The 15,001-nt window shown below is 45.2% G+C and overlaps 1 protein-coding gene across 10 annotated transcripts in view; it reads right to left on the reverse strand.

Annotated features, from left to right (window-relative positions):
- Window positions 1–15,001, reverse strand: part of LOC106897248 (F-box/WD repeat-containing protein 1A-like) — a 122,506-nt gene that overhangs the window by 80,941 nt on the left and 26,564 nt on the right. For 7 of the 10 annotated variants that reach the window (XM_014957787.1, XM_014957815.1, XM_014957770.1 and 4 more), the window contains one exon: window positions 9,393–9,500. The exons of the other annotated variants lie outside the window; for them this stretch is intronic. In XM_014957787.1, coding sequence (XP_014813273.1) covers window positions 9,393–9,500 — 108 coding nt within the window. The remainder of the gene's footprint in view (window positions 1–9,392; window positions 9,501–15,001) is intronic. 10 annotated transcript variants of the gene reach the window in all.

Raw genomic sequence — 15,001 nt, forward strand, 5'->3', positions numbered from 1 at the left:
CTGCGACTCCAGAAAAAGAGTAATTCAATTAGTGCCGTTGTGGAGGCTCCACAATACCTCCAAGCAGATGTTCGCGATCCGGAGGAACCCGAGCTAGCTTTAAAAATACCTGCGCGGCGCTGGCACCTGCCGTTTGTCACCGCGGCGTCACACACCGTCCCCGCGTCCCACCAGGGGGGAAAGGAAACTCCACAGAAATTGCTCTCAGATATATATAAATGTTTTTTTTCCAGCTCCTCAGCCAAAGGCAGAGCGGTTCGGCTAAAGACCTTGCCCTCTCCATCCCGGGAAGAGGAACAAGATCGGTCCATGTCATGGGATGATCAACACCAACGGAGAGGTTGATGGAGGAGAAGCTTTTTAGCTACAACACCCATTAATAATGGCATACTGGGGTGGTACGTCTCACTGCCCCACTTCTCCATGCTCAGACTGACAAACTAATAAAAGCATGTGTAACTTTTGACAATCAATCAAGAAGAGTGTGAGCAGCAGGTGGAGGGAGGTCATCCTGCCCCTCTGCTCTGCCCTGGTGGGGCCCCATCTGGAGCACTGGGATCAGTTGTGGGCTCCCCAGTTCCAGACGGAAAGCGAACTGCTGGGGAGGGGACAGCAGAGGGCTACAGAGATGATGAGGGGCCTGGAGCATCTCTCTGATGAGGAAAGGCTGAGGGACTTGGGGCTTTTGAGTCTGGAGAAGAGAAGGCTGAGGGGGGATCTGATCAACACCTATAAATGCTTCAAGGGTGGGTGTCAGGAGGATGGGGCCAGGCTTTTTCCAGTGGTGCCCAGGGACAGAACAAGAGAGAACGAGAACAAACTTGAATATAAGAAGCTCCACCTAAACATGAGGAGGAACTTCTTTCCTGTGAGGGTGGCAGAGCCCTGGAAGAGGCTGCCCAGAGAGGTGGTGGAGTCTACTTCTCTGGAAACAAGGGACAGGACAAGAAATAACGGGCACAAACTCGAATATAAGAAGTTCCACCTAAACATGAGGAGGAACTTCTTTCCTTCTTTCCTCTTCCAGCCTCTGGAAGAGGCTGCCCAGGGAGGTGGTGGAGTCTCCTTCTCTGGAGACATTCAAACCCCACCTGGACACGTTCCTGTGGGACCTGCTCTGGGTGGACCTGCTCTGGCAGGGGGTTGGACTGGATGATCTCCAGAGGTCCCTTCCAACCCCATGTCATTCTGGGATTCTGTAATCAATGCACATGGAGAATAAATGCCGATTTCTAATTACTAAATTGCAACGTACTATCAAAATAACCCCAAACCATCTCCACTGACCCACAGAGATAATTTCTTTACCCAGTGAAATGAGGGAAGCATCTCTTATTGTTGCTACTGAGAGTTGAGATCAAGGGGGTTGGAACTTGATGATGTTTATGGTCCCTTCCAACTCTAACCATCCTATAATTCTATGATCTTGCAGCACAGCCCAGGGGCTGGCAGAGCTTGGTGGGTTCTCCAGCACCACAGCACAGCTTACAGCCACCAGCCAGACAAGGCCATTCAATTTAACAGGGGATAAACCTTAAATATGTTTTAACAAAACTGTGCTGTAGTCACCAGGAATTAACTTTATTTAAAAAAAATAATAATAATACTCATTTAGGATAAACCTCTTGGTCCTCCTGCACTGAAGCTGCCCGAAGTCTAAACTGCAGATGGGGGCTGGAGTCAAGTGCAAAAAATTACACGATTAATTTGGCTTCGTTTCTGCTCCTTCTCCTCTCATGTCTTTATAATTGCTCTCTCCAGGTGGTAAGAGGAGAAGAAACAGGAGCAAACTGCCGCCGAACACCTCCAACGAGAAACTTTGCTTAAAAACCCCAGGTGTCACACTGTGGCAGTTCAATATTTCATAGCCAATACAAGGAACGTGCAACAACACTGCAACTTTAAATCTCTGCCTCCCGTGTCAGTCTCTCTCCTCTCATTGTAATGCCAAAGGGAACAGCAATCAGAGAGGAGATGTTCAACCTGATAGAGGTCAGGACACCGGTGGATCAACGTACCAGAAACACGACCTTGTTTATTTTTTTCCCCAGTATTATTGTTTACAGGGTGCTTTGCTCATGTACCTTGTGGTTCTTAGCTAAAAGATGAAATTACAGCCCAGGATGAAGCGCTCAGGCACACATCCAATTTGTGTTTCCATCTCAGAAAACAAAAAGCTTCTGAGGCCCTCGGGCTGCCATTCAAACTTGGAGAGGCTGACATTTTTAACAGCGTGAACCAGAGACTGGCAGAGGGAATGATCTAATGCATTTCTGACTTGTCAATCAAAGATCTCACCTCTGCTGTCTTGTAAACAGTTGGGGGCCACCTAACTACATTCATAACCAGGGGAGAGCCTGCCGCCGGCCGGGGGGGGTGCTGGAGCCACATGCTCTGGCTATTAGTCACCAAAATTATGATTCCCTTCCAGAAGGAGCACCGTAAACAGCCCGGGGGCAGATCTCCTACGGCCGCTGGGAGAGCACGAGGCAGGAATACAAAGCAGGCTTGGTCAAGGGCAACCACGTCTCCACACCCATGGAGTCTCCTGACTCCACGGTCCTGGTAGATAGTAAATTATCCATGAGCCAGCAAGGGGCCCTTGTGGCCAAGAGGCCAATGGATTCCTGGGCTGCGTAGGGCAGAGTGTGGCCAGGAGGTGGAGGGAGGTCATTCTCCCCCTCTGCTCTGCACTGGGGAGGCCACCACTGGAATCCTGCCTCCAGTGCTGGGCTCCCCAGTTCAAGAGAGACAGGGAACTGCTGGAGAGAGTCCAGCGTAGGGCAACAGAGATGATCAAAGAATCAAGGAATCTTCTAGGTTGGAAGGGACCTTAAAGATCATCTTGTCCAACCATCAACCTAACTGACAAAAATAAACATCCACACAACAAACAAAAAGCAACACCATCACTAAACCATACCTCCCAGCACTACATCAACCCGTCTTTTGAACACCTCCAGGGATGGTGCCTCAACCACCTCCCTGGGCAGCCCATTCCAATGGCTGAGAACCCTTTCAGTGAAAAAATTCTTCCTAATGATGAAGGGATTGGAGCATCTCCCTGATGAGGAAAGGCTGAGAAAGCTGGGGCTCTTCAGCCTGGAGAAGAGAAGGCTGAGGGGAGACCTTCTTCATGCTGACAAGTCTCTAAAGGGGGGGTTGAAGGAGGATGGAGCCGGACTCTTCCCAGTGGTTCCCAGGGACAGGACGAGGGGCAACGGGCACAAGCTGGACCATGGGAAGTTCCACTCCAATGGGAGGAAGAACTTGTTTGGGGTGAGGGTGGCAGAGCCCTGGCAGAGGCTGCCCAGGGAGGGTGTGGAGTCCCCTTCTCTGGAGATCTTCAAGCCCCACCTGGATGCTCCTGAGTGATGTGCTCTGGGCAGCCCTGCTTTGGCCGGGGGGTTGGACTGGAGGGTCTCTAGAGGTCCCTTCCAACCCCTACAATTCTGTGACTGGACACCCCATTTCTCCCCTGGCTAGAGACAGAACTACACACACCAGCAAACATTTGCTCCAAAGCTGAACAATTTCCTTCAAACACTTCTCTCAAGCACGTTGCTGAGCACTCACAGATTGCCCACCCCAAGACCTCAGCTTTAGCCTCCTGCATAGCCATAAATAACGTGCTACTACTCACATTTACACTGTATTTCTCAGCAATAAAATGTCAACTTTTAAGGCAAAAATGCATGAACTGAAGGCTGAAGAAAATTTACAGAGACAACTGTTTCTAACAATTTACTGACAGTGCTTCTTTAACAAATATTCCACTTCCTAACCTGAAAATGTAAACATTAAAAAAAATAGAAATAAAAATTACTGGAGAAATGATTTCATCTCTTCTGCATAGGTGCAACGGGCTGCAACAGGCTTCCATCACTACAGATCTCTGACATCTTTCATACTCTCACCTTCCTCCCAAAGTGATCTCAGTCCACAGAAAGGAGCGAGGTACATCCTGGCCATGCTGGGCCACCTCAAGCGTGCTCCCGCTGACTTCCATTTGCCTATAGCACAATACGCCCACGCTCTCCTCAACCAGCAAAGAGCTTCCTGCCAAAACCAAGGAAAACACATCTCGCTTCTAGAAAACCAAGCAGAAGGCAGCTCCCTTCATCTGACAAACCATGATGTGCTGTTCTTTACGTTCAAGACCTTCAGTTCAGATAAAGATAAATGCGGATGTCACAGAATCACAGAATGGTCAGAGTTGGAAGGGACCTTAAAGATCATCCAGTTCCACCCCCCTGCCCTGGGCAGGGACACCTCCCACCAGACCAGGTTGCTCCAAGCCCCATCCAGCCTGGCCTTGAACCCCTCCAGGGATGGGGCAGCCACAGCTTCTCTGGGCAACCTCTTCCAGGCTCTCACCACCCTCACAGCAGAGATTTTCTTCCTGGTATCTCATCTAAATCTGCCCTCTTCCAATTTAAAGCCATTACCCCTCATCCTGTGGCTCCCCTCCCTGACCAAGAGTCCCTCCCCATCTCTCCTGGAGCCCCTTCAGGTACTGGAAGGCCGTTATAAGGTCTCCCCGGAGCCTTCTCTTCTCCAGGCTGAACACCCCCAGCTCTCTCAGCCTGTCTTCACAGCAGAGGGGCTCCAGCCCTCGGAGCATCTCCATGGCCCTCCCCTGGACCCGTTCCAAGAGGTCCATGTCCTTCCTGTGCTGAGGACTCCAGAGCTGGACACAGCACTCCAGGTGGGGTCTCACCAGAGCAGAGCAGAGGGGCAGAATCCCCTCCCTGGCCCTGTTGGCCACGCTTCTCTTGATGTAGCCCAGGATGGGGTTGTCTCTCTGGGCTGCCAGCGCGCACTGCCGGCTCGTGTTGAGCTTCTCATCCACCAACACCCCCAAGTCCTTCTCCTCAGGGCTGCTCTCCAGCCATTCTCTGCCCATCCTGTAGTTGTGCCTGGGATTGCCACGTCCCAGGTGCAGGACCCTGCACTTGGCATGGTTGAACTTCATGAGGTTTGCACAAGCCCAACTCTCAAGCCTGTCCAGGTCCCTCCAGATGCCATCCCTTCCCTCCAGTCTGTCAACCGCACCACACAATTTCTGGGATTCCAGAGAGACTTCTCCATTCAACAAGATGCTGCTATCTCCATTACAAAATTTAATCCTCCTCTTTGCCTACTAAAGCCCGTCACAGAAACAGAGTTTTCCACTCTGGCAATGACAACACAACTCTTCACTTTTTCACTGGTGCCCACACTCCCAACAAAGAAGTAAAAGCATGACTCTTGTCCCAAAATGTTTACTATCTAAACTGGAGCTGGTACTTGTGAGGGGTGTCAACTAGGTGAAAAGGAAGAACTGAGCTCTGTGATCACCCTGATACACAGCCTTTGGCAAGACTTTCAAATTGCTCCTTAGGTCTCCTCACTGTGTCCAGTTTTGGGCCCCTCCCCACAAAAAAGACATTGAGCGGGTCCAGAGAAGGGCAACGGAGCTGGGGAGGGATCTAGAGAAGAAGTCTGATGAGGAGAGGCTGAGGGAGCTGGGGGGGTTCAGCCTGGAGAAAAGGAGGCTGAGGGGAGACCTTCTGGCTCTCTCCAACTCCCTGAAAGGAGGGTGTAGCCAGGGGGGGTCGGTCTCTGCTCCCAACTCACAGGCCATGGGACAAGAGGAAACGGCCTCCAGTTGCACCAGGGGAGGTTCAGATTGGAGACTGGGAACAATTTTTCCATGGGAAGGGTTCTTAAGCCTTGGAATGGGCTGCCCAGGGCAGGGGTTGAGGCCCCATCCCTGGAGGGATTTCAAAGCTGGGTTGCCATAGTGCTTAGAGCCATGGGTTAGTGATGGTTTGTATCAGAGTGAGGGTGATGGTTGGACTGGATGATCTGAAAGGTCCCTTCCACCCTAGACAATTCTATGATTCTATGATTTATACAGTATAGAAACAAATTCAAGGAAATACTACGGAATTCCGCAAACCCAGAAGGATTAATACAATAATTTCCTTGGCGCACTTGATGGGTGTAATTGAAATCAGAATTCTCAGAGAACTGTGACTATTAAAAGCAACATAAACTGAGCCTTGTGAGCACGCAGGGAAAATATTTTAAGAGGGAAAGTAATTATGTTCAAATGAAAAATGTCATGAAAACAAGACACCTGTTGGCACATCTGGAAACTTCCAAAGCACGGATTTCTAGGAAAATACTATCCTCTGCATAACTTTATTTTTTTTATAATTAAGACAATCTTCATGCAACCTAGTTTTCAGTTGCTTTGCAGAACAAGAGTACGGTGTCTTGGAGGGCTGGCCTTTTTCTCTTGTTAAAATATCCTTTTTGACTTCTTCCCACAGTGCCCTATAGGAATTCACGTTCCAATTTGCTGCCATCTTCCACCAGGATTTCTGTGAAATTCAGTGAGATGACAGACTGTCAGCTGCAACGCCCTCTGAGATAAAAGATGTTAAGAAGAACTGTTTCTAGCTCCATATTCCCCCATTTCTAGGTTTAGCCTTAAAAACCTTTCCCACTGTGGGAGGATTGCCAGGCAGAGCTGAGGAACCAGAAGATCCTGTTTTCACACAAGCGTCTCCCACAATAAAAACACACAAATTAATAAAATGAAGTTATCTGACATATTAACAGAATCATCTCTAAATCGACTATCTGCCAATGTTTCCCAGGAGTCAGCAGGGCTTTAACTGAGCTGTTCAAAAAGAGCCTCTTTCCATGTTTCAGTCTGAGCATCTGAAGGTAAGCATGTAAATAACTAGACAAATTCAGCAGTGACTAAGTAGCCTTCCAGATGGCATCTTCTCTTTTGCCACAAGCAAAGAACATTGATATGCTTCTCCAGTTACTTCAAGCTTGCTACAGAAAAGAGAAAATAACTTAATAGGAGAAAATTTGCTGGGCTACAACAAAGTCTTTAATGCTTTCCTGAAGATTTGATACCAAAAAAAAAAAGCAGCATTAAAGAACAATGAAATATTGCAACATCACATCTTCAAGCAGGCTTCAAACCGCTCCCATGTAGTCTTCTGCACTGGAAAAGGCAGCAGCCATGCCTCAGAGAGGGGACTTTTCTTAAAACCATGCAGGTTAATGGGGATCAAAGCCCATTGAAAAAAAAAATGGACTGAAATATGGATGACTCATTGCTACAGAAGCTGCTGCTGGCAATTTAGCTTCTCTCTCAACTGGCACTAAAGGTGTTCCTCAACACAGGAGCTGGAGAGCTTCGAAGAGTACCAGTATATCATTTCAGATGGCAAGTGGGACAGACTTAGAATCACAGAATGGTCAGAGTTGGAAGGGACCTTAAAGATGATCGAGTTCCAACCCCCTGCCCTGGGCAGGGACACCTCCCACCAGACCAGGTTGCTCCAAGCCCCATCCAGCCTGGCCTTGAACCCCTCCAGGGATGGGGCAGCCACAGCTTCTCTGGGCAACCTCTTCCAGGCTCTCACCACCCTCACAGCAAAGAATTTCTTTCTGGTATCTAATCCAAATCTCTCCTCTTTCAATTTAAAACTATTACCCCTTGTCCTGTCACTACACTTGCTGACAAAGAGTCCCGCCCCATCTCTCCTGTAGGCTCCCTTCAGATATTGGAAAGCTGCTATAAGGTCTCCCCGGAGCCTTCCCACAGTTCCCTTAGTGGGAAGCTCCCCAGTTCTCACTAAATACACATGGAAATGTCTCTCAGAATCTGCAGGAACACGAAGGTCCAAGTCCTACTACTCCCCCAAGCAGGCAGTGCGCAGTGAATACTTGTGCCGCTGACTCATTTGACCCCAAATATCAGCACGCTGCATTAGCAGAAAAGTTATTGTTCATATCTATCATTAGCAAGAACATCTTGAGCTAAAAGAGGCTAATTTCCCTTCCCCTTTGTAATATATGCTTATTCTGAGTAATCAAAAATAATTCAAGTAGAAAGAAAGGAGCCCCAATTCGAGTTTATAAATTGCTTTCCGTATATTCCTAAGGTTCTCTAAAACCTGAGCTTAAAGAGATCTGAGATTTATTCAACAGCAGAAAGCCCAAAAATGAGGCCCATCCGATTTAGTCAAATTATGCAAATCAGGATTAGAAGTAGGAGTCTAAATTCTGCCTGTTGTCTCCAGAGTCCTCTTAGATTAATAAAAAGTCGCCTTCCCCTTCCCCCACGGAAAGCTGCGCTAAAAGCTTGCTTCAGCAAAGGAGGCCTGGCAGGACACCTTCCAGAGTCCATCAGTGCTACTGCTGGGTCAGCAAAAAGAGTTTCAGCAAAATGATGCAAGACACTTAAGCCTCCCCTGAGACCGTGAGGATTATTTCCACAGCACTCTCCTGGCCCCGCGAGCAAGAAGCCAAATTCAACATAATCTTTGCAGGCTGTACTTTAGAGGCAGGTAATGAACTTTCACCGAAATGATTGAAAATTTCAGGAAGATTTTAGCTTATTCATTGTGTCTGGTTTTACAAGGTGCTGGTGAATAAAACTCTCTGCCACAGGTTAGGTCAGCAGCAGCGTAATCCAGCAGCACCAACCTTGAAAACAACATTCATGACACCACAAAGCTCCAATGAATGTGCAGTCTGAGATACTCCCCAGGTCCCTCGGTCACTGCAGGTCACACAGAACATCTCAGAGACAGAGTATCCAACAGGAACACATCATCTCTGGAGTTCCAGCCTCTGATGCTCTCCTGGTCATACCCACGTCATCGTAAAATGTTTGCAACCCTCTTGAGAGCCTTGTCTGGGTTTCTAGATGCTCACCCAACAGCTCTGCCCACGGGTGGGTGGCTGCATTTTGCAGAGATTCACCGGTCACACAAAGTGCCTGAACAAACCCGTTTGGCAGAAAGCTGTCTCCAACCTCACAAATTCAGGGACCAAAGAGAAAAACAGGTTTCCTTTATTTGCCTTTTGATTGACAGCTGACTTGTACAATCATTTTCTGTAGTCAAAATGTCCAGGCTACCGCTAACAAACCTGAAGTAAACAAAAGCTGGCATCAATTATCACTACGGCAATGAACCCACCCCCTCAGCCCTCCGAGTGGCACAGAGAAAATTTAGATAGGAGGGGAATCACTGCATGAATAGCCAGATTGGAGACTGTGTGATGGATACTCTTTGCCAAATATAATTAAGTGGTATATTTTTGACACAATCGAAAGCCAATGGAAAAGATGATGGTACCACGCCAATTTAGATGAAATAATTATATTACATCAAGGGTAATGGAAATGCTTCAATACTGAGCTGCCCCTGAATCTACACAAGATGGGTTTAAATACCAGAGGAGATCTGAATGACATAGGAGAGGGGATACCGTATGAGGCAGAATAAATGGAAGGTCAAGGAAGTAAAGAAGGAGATGCACACGTACACAGATGGAGAGAAAAGGAAGGAGTGGGGAGAGACAGAAAGTACCTGGAAAGCTGGGAGTGCGCCAGTCCCTGGGTTATAGAGGCATCGCAGCGAGGGCATGCTGTCCGCCAGGCTGGAGCAGCCCAGCCACAGAGATCTGGGCATAGAGCACTGCAGAGAGAGGACAACTATGAGATGGGACCGTATGAGACAGGATGGCACAGATTACAGGAACTTTCAAGGCTTAGCCAAAATGGCATCAACACAACCGCACCTGGCCTTAAAGACTGAGACATCTTTAAGAGAACTCAAAACTGCTGATGAGTCTTTTCCTTGGGAGGAGACATCATAGTTGCACGAAAAAAGGCACTATGGATCAAGAAAGTAAATTTTTCGATCGATTTTCTACCCCAATGTTTGAGTTTTTCCAGTAACAAAAAGTTCCTTTCCAATTAATCAGGCCTCGTCTTCATGCACAGCCAGGCTCCAGGCACAACACAAAGCAAGCAATTTTGCAAGGGAAGCAGAAAAGGAAATGAGAGCTTTCAGTGTAACACTGGTAGGGAAAGAAAAGGTTTTGTATGTTTGGGTTTTGTCTGTAAAGAGGATAAAAGGAAAAACTTGCAATCCAAGGTGAATAGGAACTTGGTGACACTTGAAAGGAGTTTCATGTTTCTGCTTGCCTTGTTATTCCTTAAATACAATACAATTATTATAATAAATTGATTCTCTTCCTCCAAACACAAATACAAAAAAGGAGCCAAAGCAGCCAATCAAGGAAAATACTAGCCATTTTGATAGTTAAAGCCATTACCCCCTGAATTATAGAGAGTTGCTTGTTCGTTTTACACCACTACTATTAAATTTAGGGATGCATTATGGTAGCAATTGCTTTTACCAGCCACGGAGCTTTTGATGCCATAAGCACTGCTGCATTTGTCTAATTACTGGCAAGGCAGGAAAAAAAACAAGTAGATTTTAAATTAGCAGATAGCTATGAAAACTATAGGAGGTGATAGATGCTAGAGATTTCAAACCCTCATACACTTTTTTGCAATTCTCTCCCCCTCCCCTTCCCTTTCTTTTTTTAAAGGGGGGATGGGAGGAAATCTGAGCGGAAAGGGCAGCTGGAATGGGTATGAAATGACAGCTGCCTTTTGAGTCACCGTTTCTCGCTGCTCTTAAGAGGGCTAGAAAACCTTGCACAATCTTGCTCTAAATTAGTATGTAGGAGCAACGTAACCCATCCTTGAATGAGCAGAAAGGTGATCACCAACATCCCTAATCTGGTCCCGAGCAGGCAGCCACGGAGAGATTAACCCTGTCCGTCACCACCTTCGTCCCTGTACTTTGTTGTCATTTCCACTGCTCTTCCAGAAATAGTACTAAAGGCCTGCTGAGGAACACAACCTATACAAATGTGCTTATTAGAATTTTATGATACCTTAAAACAAATTCCTCGCCTCATTTTTGTCTTTTAAAAACACTCTACAAAGATACTGAAACTCTAGAAACTTGAGTACTTTATAATATTACCTATCACGTGAATTTGTAGATAATGCCCCTTCTGAAGACCAAAGAAAATTACAGCCATAGTCTTATGACAAGCAAGAAAAATCTGAGCCAAATTTCCTCGTCTGCCATCCTAACCTCCCAGAAAACAAACACTCCCACGCACAAAAACCCTCCAAATGCCAGCAGTCTTTGCTTTGGAATGTAATATGTATCACTCCAGCTATTAAAAGCTGTTGTGACAATCAGCATTTAAAAAAAAAAAAAAAATATATATATATAAAGTAGACATCAGTCTACTGATGCAGGAGTTCAGCATTTCACTGATTAAATAATGCATTTACTTAAATCAAAGTTGTTTGTCGCTCTTCAAGAACGCCACAATAACAAGGGAGATTAACTACAACATGGTACCTCTGATGATACAGAGCAAATTCACTAGGTAAGTATCAGCTGCTTCCCATTATCTACCCTAGGATTCATAACAGAATACAAAATAAATATGAGGTGAGGTTTTTTAATTTAATTTCATTTTTTTTGCAAACAGACTTATGAAAGTCTTGCCCCAGCCATTTATTCCCTCTTCTCAGGCTTCCCCATCCCTCACGCTGACTCAAGTTTTCGTGCTGTGATAACGAACTCAAAGAACTGATTGCCATTAAAATTAGACCGGCAAGAGGAAAGAGGTTACTTGAAATACTTGTACTGAGCAAAGCATGGAAAGACACAGAGGCATGGAAAATGAGGCTCGGTCTGTCAGTGGAAAGGCAAGTTTAAGTTGCCTCAAAGTTTATGGGAGATTATGGCTCAAGTCAGAGTCAGTACAAGCTGCAGGTCTGGCACTCCATCGTGCCAGGGCACTGGCAAGGTAATGAAACATCTTCCTCTAAAACTGCCAATGTTTTCCTTTGTTATCATGGAAGTCTATTCTGCAGAACTCCCTGCACCCCCAGAGGGTATCATTACTCACCCCTGCACTTTCGCCGCTTAGTATTATTCCAGAATTAGGCAGTATGCAGTAAGAAATTACCACCACCTTACATGACTTCCCCATCTGCTCCAGTATATACCAAAATTTCTATCACTGATGCAGTTCTGTTACCTATCTTAAAATATACGTGTGAAGCTGCACACAGTGTGGGAGAAAATGTCATTCCTGTACTTGCCTTTTACCTATTGAAGGAAGCAGAGACGCTAAATTACTGTTGGTGACTGAAAGAGGCTTATTCACAAGCATGAACAAAAGGCCCCAGGTGCTTCAATAGAAACAGCTTGTGTGTAAATCAGATGAGTGACCCAACAGAACAACTTCATTTACAGCCTGATGTCTGAAAAAATCCTCACCAGCCTCCCTCCCCCCTCCGCCGAGGCAGCCACGTGTCAAACGCTCACTTTTGGACTGTCAGCTCCACAAACGAGGGACCGGCCTCGGCGTTCACGGCTTGAAAGCTGCCTGACAAAATCCTCTCCTGAACCCCAGTCAATCTACATCGATCCTTCAGAACAAAGATACAGAGGCGCAGCCCCTGGACCACGGCCAAAGGGGGATGCTGATATTGCTGGCTAAGTACCGGGCCGGGATGCAGCAGCCTCTCCACCTTCCTGACTCCCCATCCCATTAACAATTCCGACCCAGAGAGATGCAAAGCTTTTCATTTATAAAAGCTAAGCATCTTGAATACACATTGGGTGGCGTAAGATAGGGAATTATTTGACAAAAAACCCAATTTCTTTTTCCAACTGATTTTTAAGCACCATTCCCCCAACTCTGAAATCTATTTACCCACTACAAAAATACAAGGAATATGGTTTCAAACAAGACTGACATCCTCCTCCTGACAGAGGCTGCTACCAGCTGCTCCACTGGTGATTAAAATGGACTCGTCTTATTTTGAATTAAAATAGGCAAGAAGCATTCACAGTCAGTGGGTGAGCTGAGTGGGCAGTAACCCTGAGCTGAAGGGAAGGTGTATTTTAACCTATTCAATTATTATTGTAACTCTGCCGCAAGAGCATTTTTGACTCCATTAGATGTTCTGCCTCTCATAACCTACCCTCTCTTCCAATTATTTGATGTCCTAAAGACAAATCTCAACACACACTCAATCGCTAAATTTTTGCCCATGTTAAAAATTGGTTATTTATTTTATTTGCTATTGCGTTACAAGATTATACATTACCATTTCAGACTTTTTTTTTTTTATCGAATTTGTTCTCTTCTAGTCCTTCAGCAAATACAATATACTCAGGGTAACTAACACAGTTTTAGTAAATTGCGTTACAGGTCAGAAATATATCACCTTGTCCTGTAAAACTAAGTGGTTCTACATGGGGAAAAAAAAAGAAAGAAGTTTTTGGATTACTACAATTTACAACAAGAGTGCAGAGGTGTGAAAACACAACCTCACCAAACTGAACTCACTGTAAAACAACAAATCAATCAGGGGTTTAAGGATGTTTTCTTTATAAACACTTCAGAGGAATTAATTAGCAATGCAGAACGACCGCCTTTAACCGTGGTGCATTTTAACAGAATAAAGTGTAATAACCTATTATCCCTGTCTGAACCCTGCACTCAATCTTAGCATAATACACGTGCCTAAAACACCTTTGATTTACAGGCAACCTAACATATTTTTGCCCATCTTCACAAGTTAGTGGCAAAGCCAAAAAGGAAACCCAATTTTTTCCAAGGGCTGATTTTTGGTCAACTACATATAATACTAATTTTAGCTGCTTACCACATCTATTTCCATCCTTTCCTAGTTCAGAATTATTTCCCTCCTAGTACAGTATCCAGCGCTTTAGGCAGTTGAACTCTAAAGATAAACCAATAACAGTTTCTCCTTCTCTTGGGAGGTGGGAATTAAGATCCTGCTCACCCAATGTGGTCATGAAGGAGCACAAATAGAATACAACACACGGAGACAGGAGCTGAAGAGATCCCAACTGGGAGAAATGGGGCTTTTTCTGGTTGGTCCAGCTGATCATAAGCCAGGGAACAGGATAAGGTGGTACAAGAAAAACCGAAGCACAAGTGGGAAGAATTACAAAAACCAGGACAAGAGGAGAAAAGATGTGCTAGAAATTCTGCCCCCCAAAAACTGGAGCAGATAAAATATAAGGGATGTTCTGAAGAGTATTAAAACTATATACACCAGGCTGAGCTTGATGTGAGGAGACAGATCTTTCCCCACCTCTTTTTTTCCTCACTTTAGGAAGCGACTATGGGATGGCTGGCAAGTACAATTCTCCCTGAATGTCTCTTTCCCAGTACCATTCCCCGCATGCTCCCTAAAATCTAATTCTCAGGAAATGTGCCTTAGGAGTTTGGGTCCTTTCCGATGCTTTATCAAACACACCTTCAGACATTACTAGGAGTCCTAATACTCATAATTCTTTTTATAATAGAATATAACAAACGGGAGGAGAAACCCCAATACTTTTCAATCCCACTCAGTTCCTCCGATACTTTTTTTTTTGGCCATATATTTAAGTAAGCCATGCCAAAAATATAAACACACATCACTTCCACATTGTGCCCAGTCTGCACTATTCCTGTCACTGCAGAATGCAATACATTGTATGAAAGGTATCAGATAAGGCAGCTGCTATTTACGTTACAAATGCTGGTCTCATGAAACTTAAGAACAACTCCAGAAATTGGCTAAAAAGTGATTTTGGTTCCTTTCTTTGGTCCACTTTTCATCCCCACGCACATATATAAAAATAAAAAGGTAGCTCTTATTTTTCCCTCTACTGCTCAGAGAGGTGTTCTCTCTCATTAAATATATATGATATAGGTATTAAAAAAGAAAATAATTTCCCAGTGCATCTTACATACTCTCACAATTAAAAATCGGTCATACATATTTCATCTTTCACTCAACCATATAGGCTTTTTGCCTGAGAAAAAAAGCATATGATACAACTTCAAAAAAACGTGCAAAAAATTAGAATGAGACTATTATTCTTTTTATTATTTTAGTATTTTTTTGTGGGGCTTTGTTTTTTCTTTTCATTCCCCCCCATCCCAACAGTGGATACAAGGCACACTAAATACATAATTACATGAGAGAGCCACCCAGCTTTCAAAGGAGCCATTCCAGTGAATTGTGTAAATAATATGCCTTTAAAACCCCTAACATATGAATACAGAT

Source organism: Calidris pugnax, unplaced genomic scaffold (genome assembly GCF_001431845.1).
Source record: "Calidris pugnax isolate Ruff unplaced genomic scaffold, ASM143184v1 scaffold4, whole genome shotgun sequence".
NCBI classification, from domain to species: domain Eukaryota; kingdom Metazoa; phylum Chordata; class Aves; order Charadriiformes; family Scolopacidae; genus Calidris; species Calidris pugnax.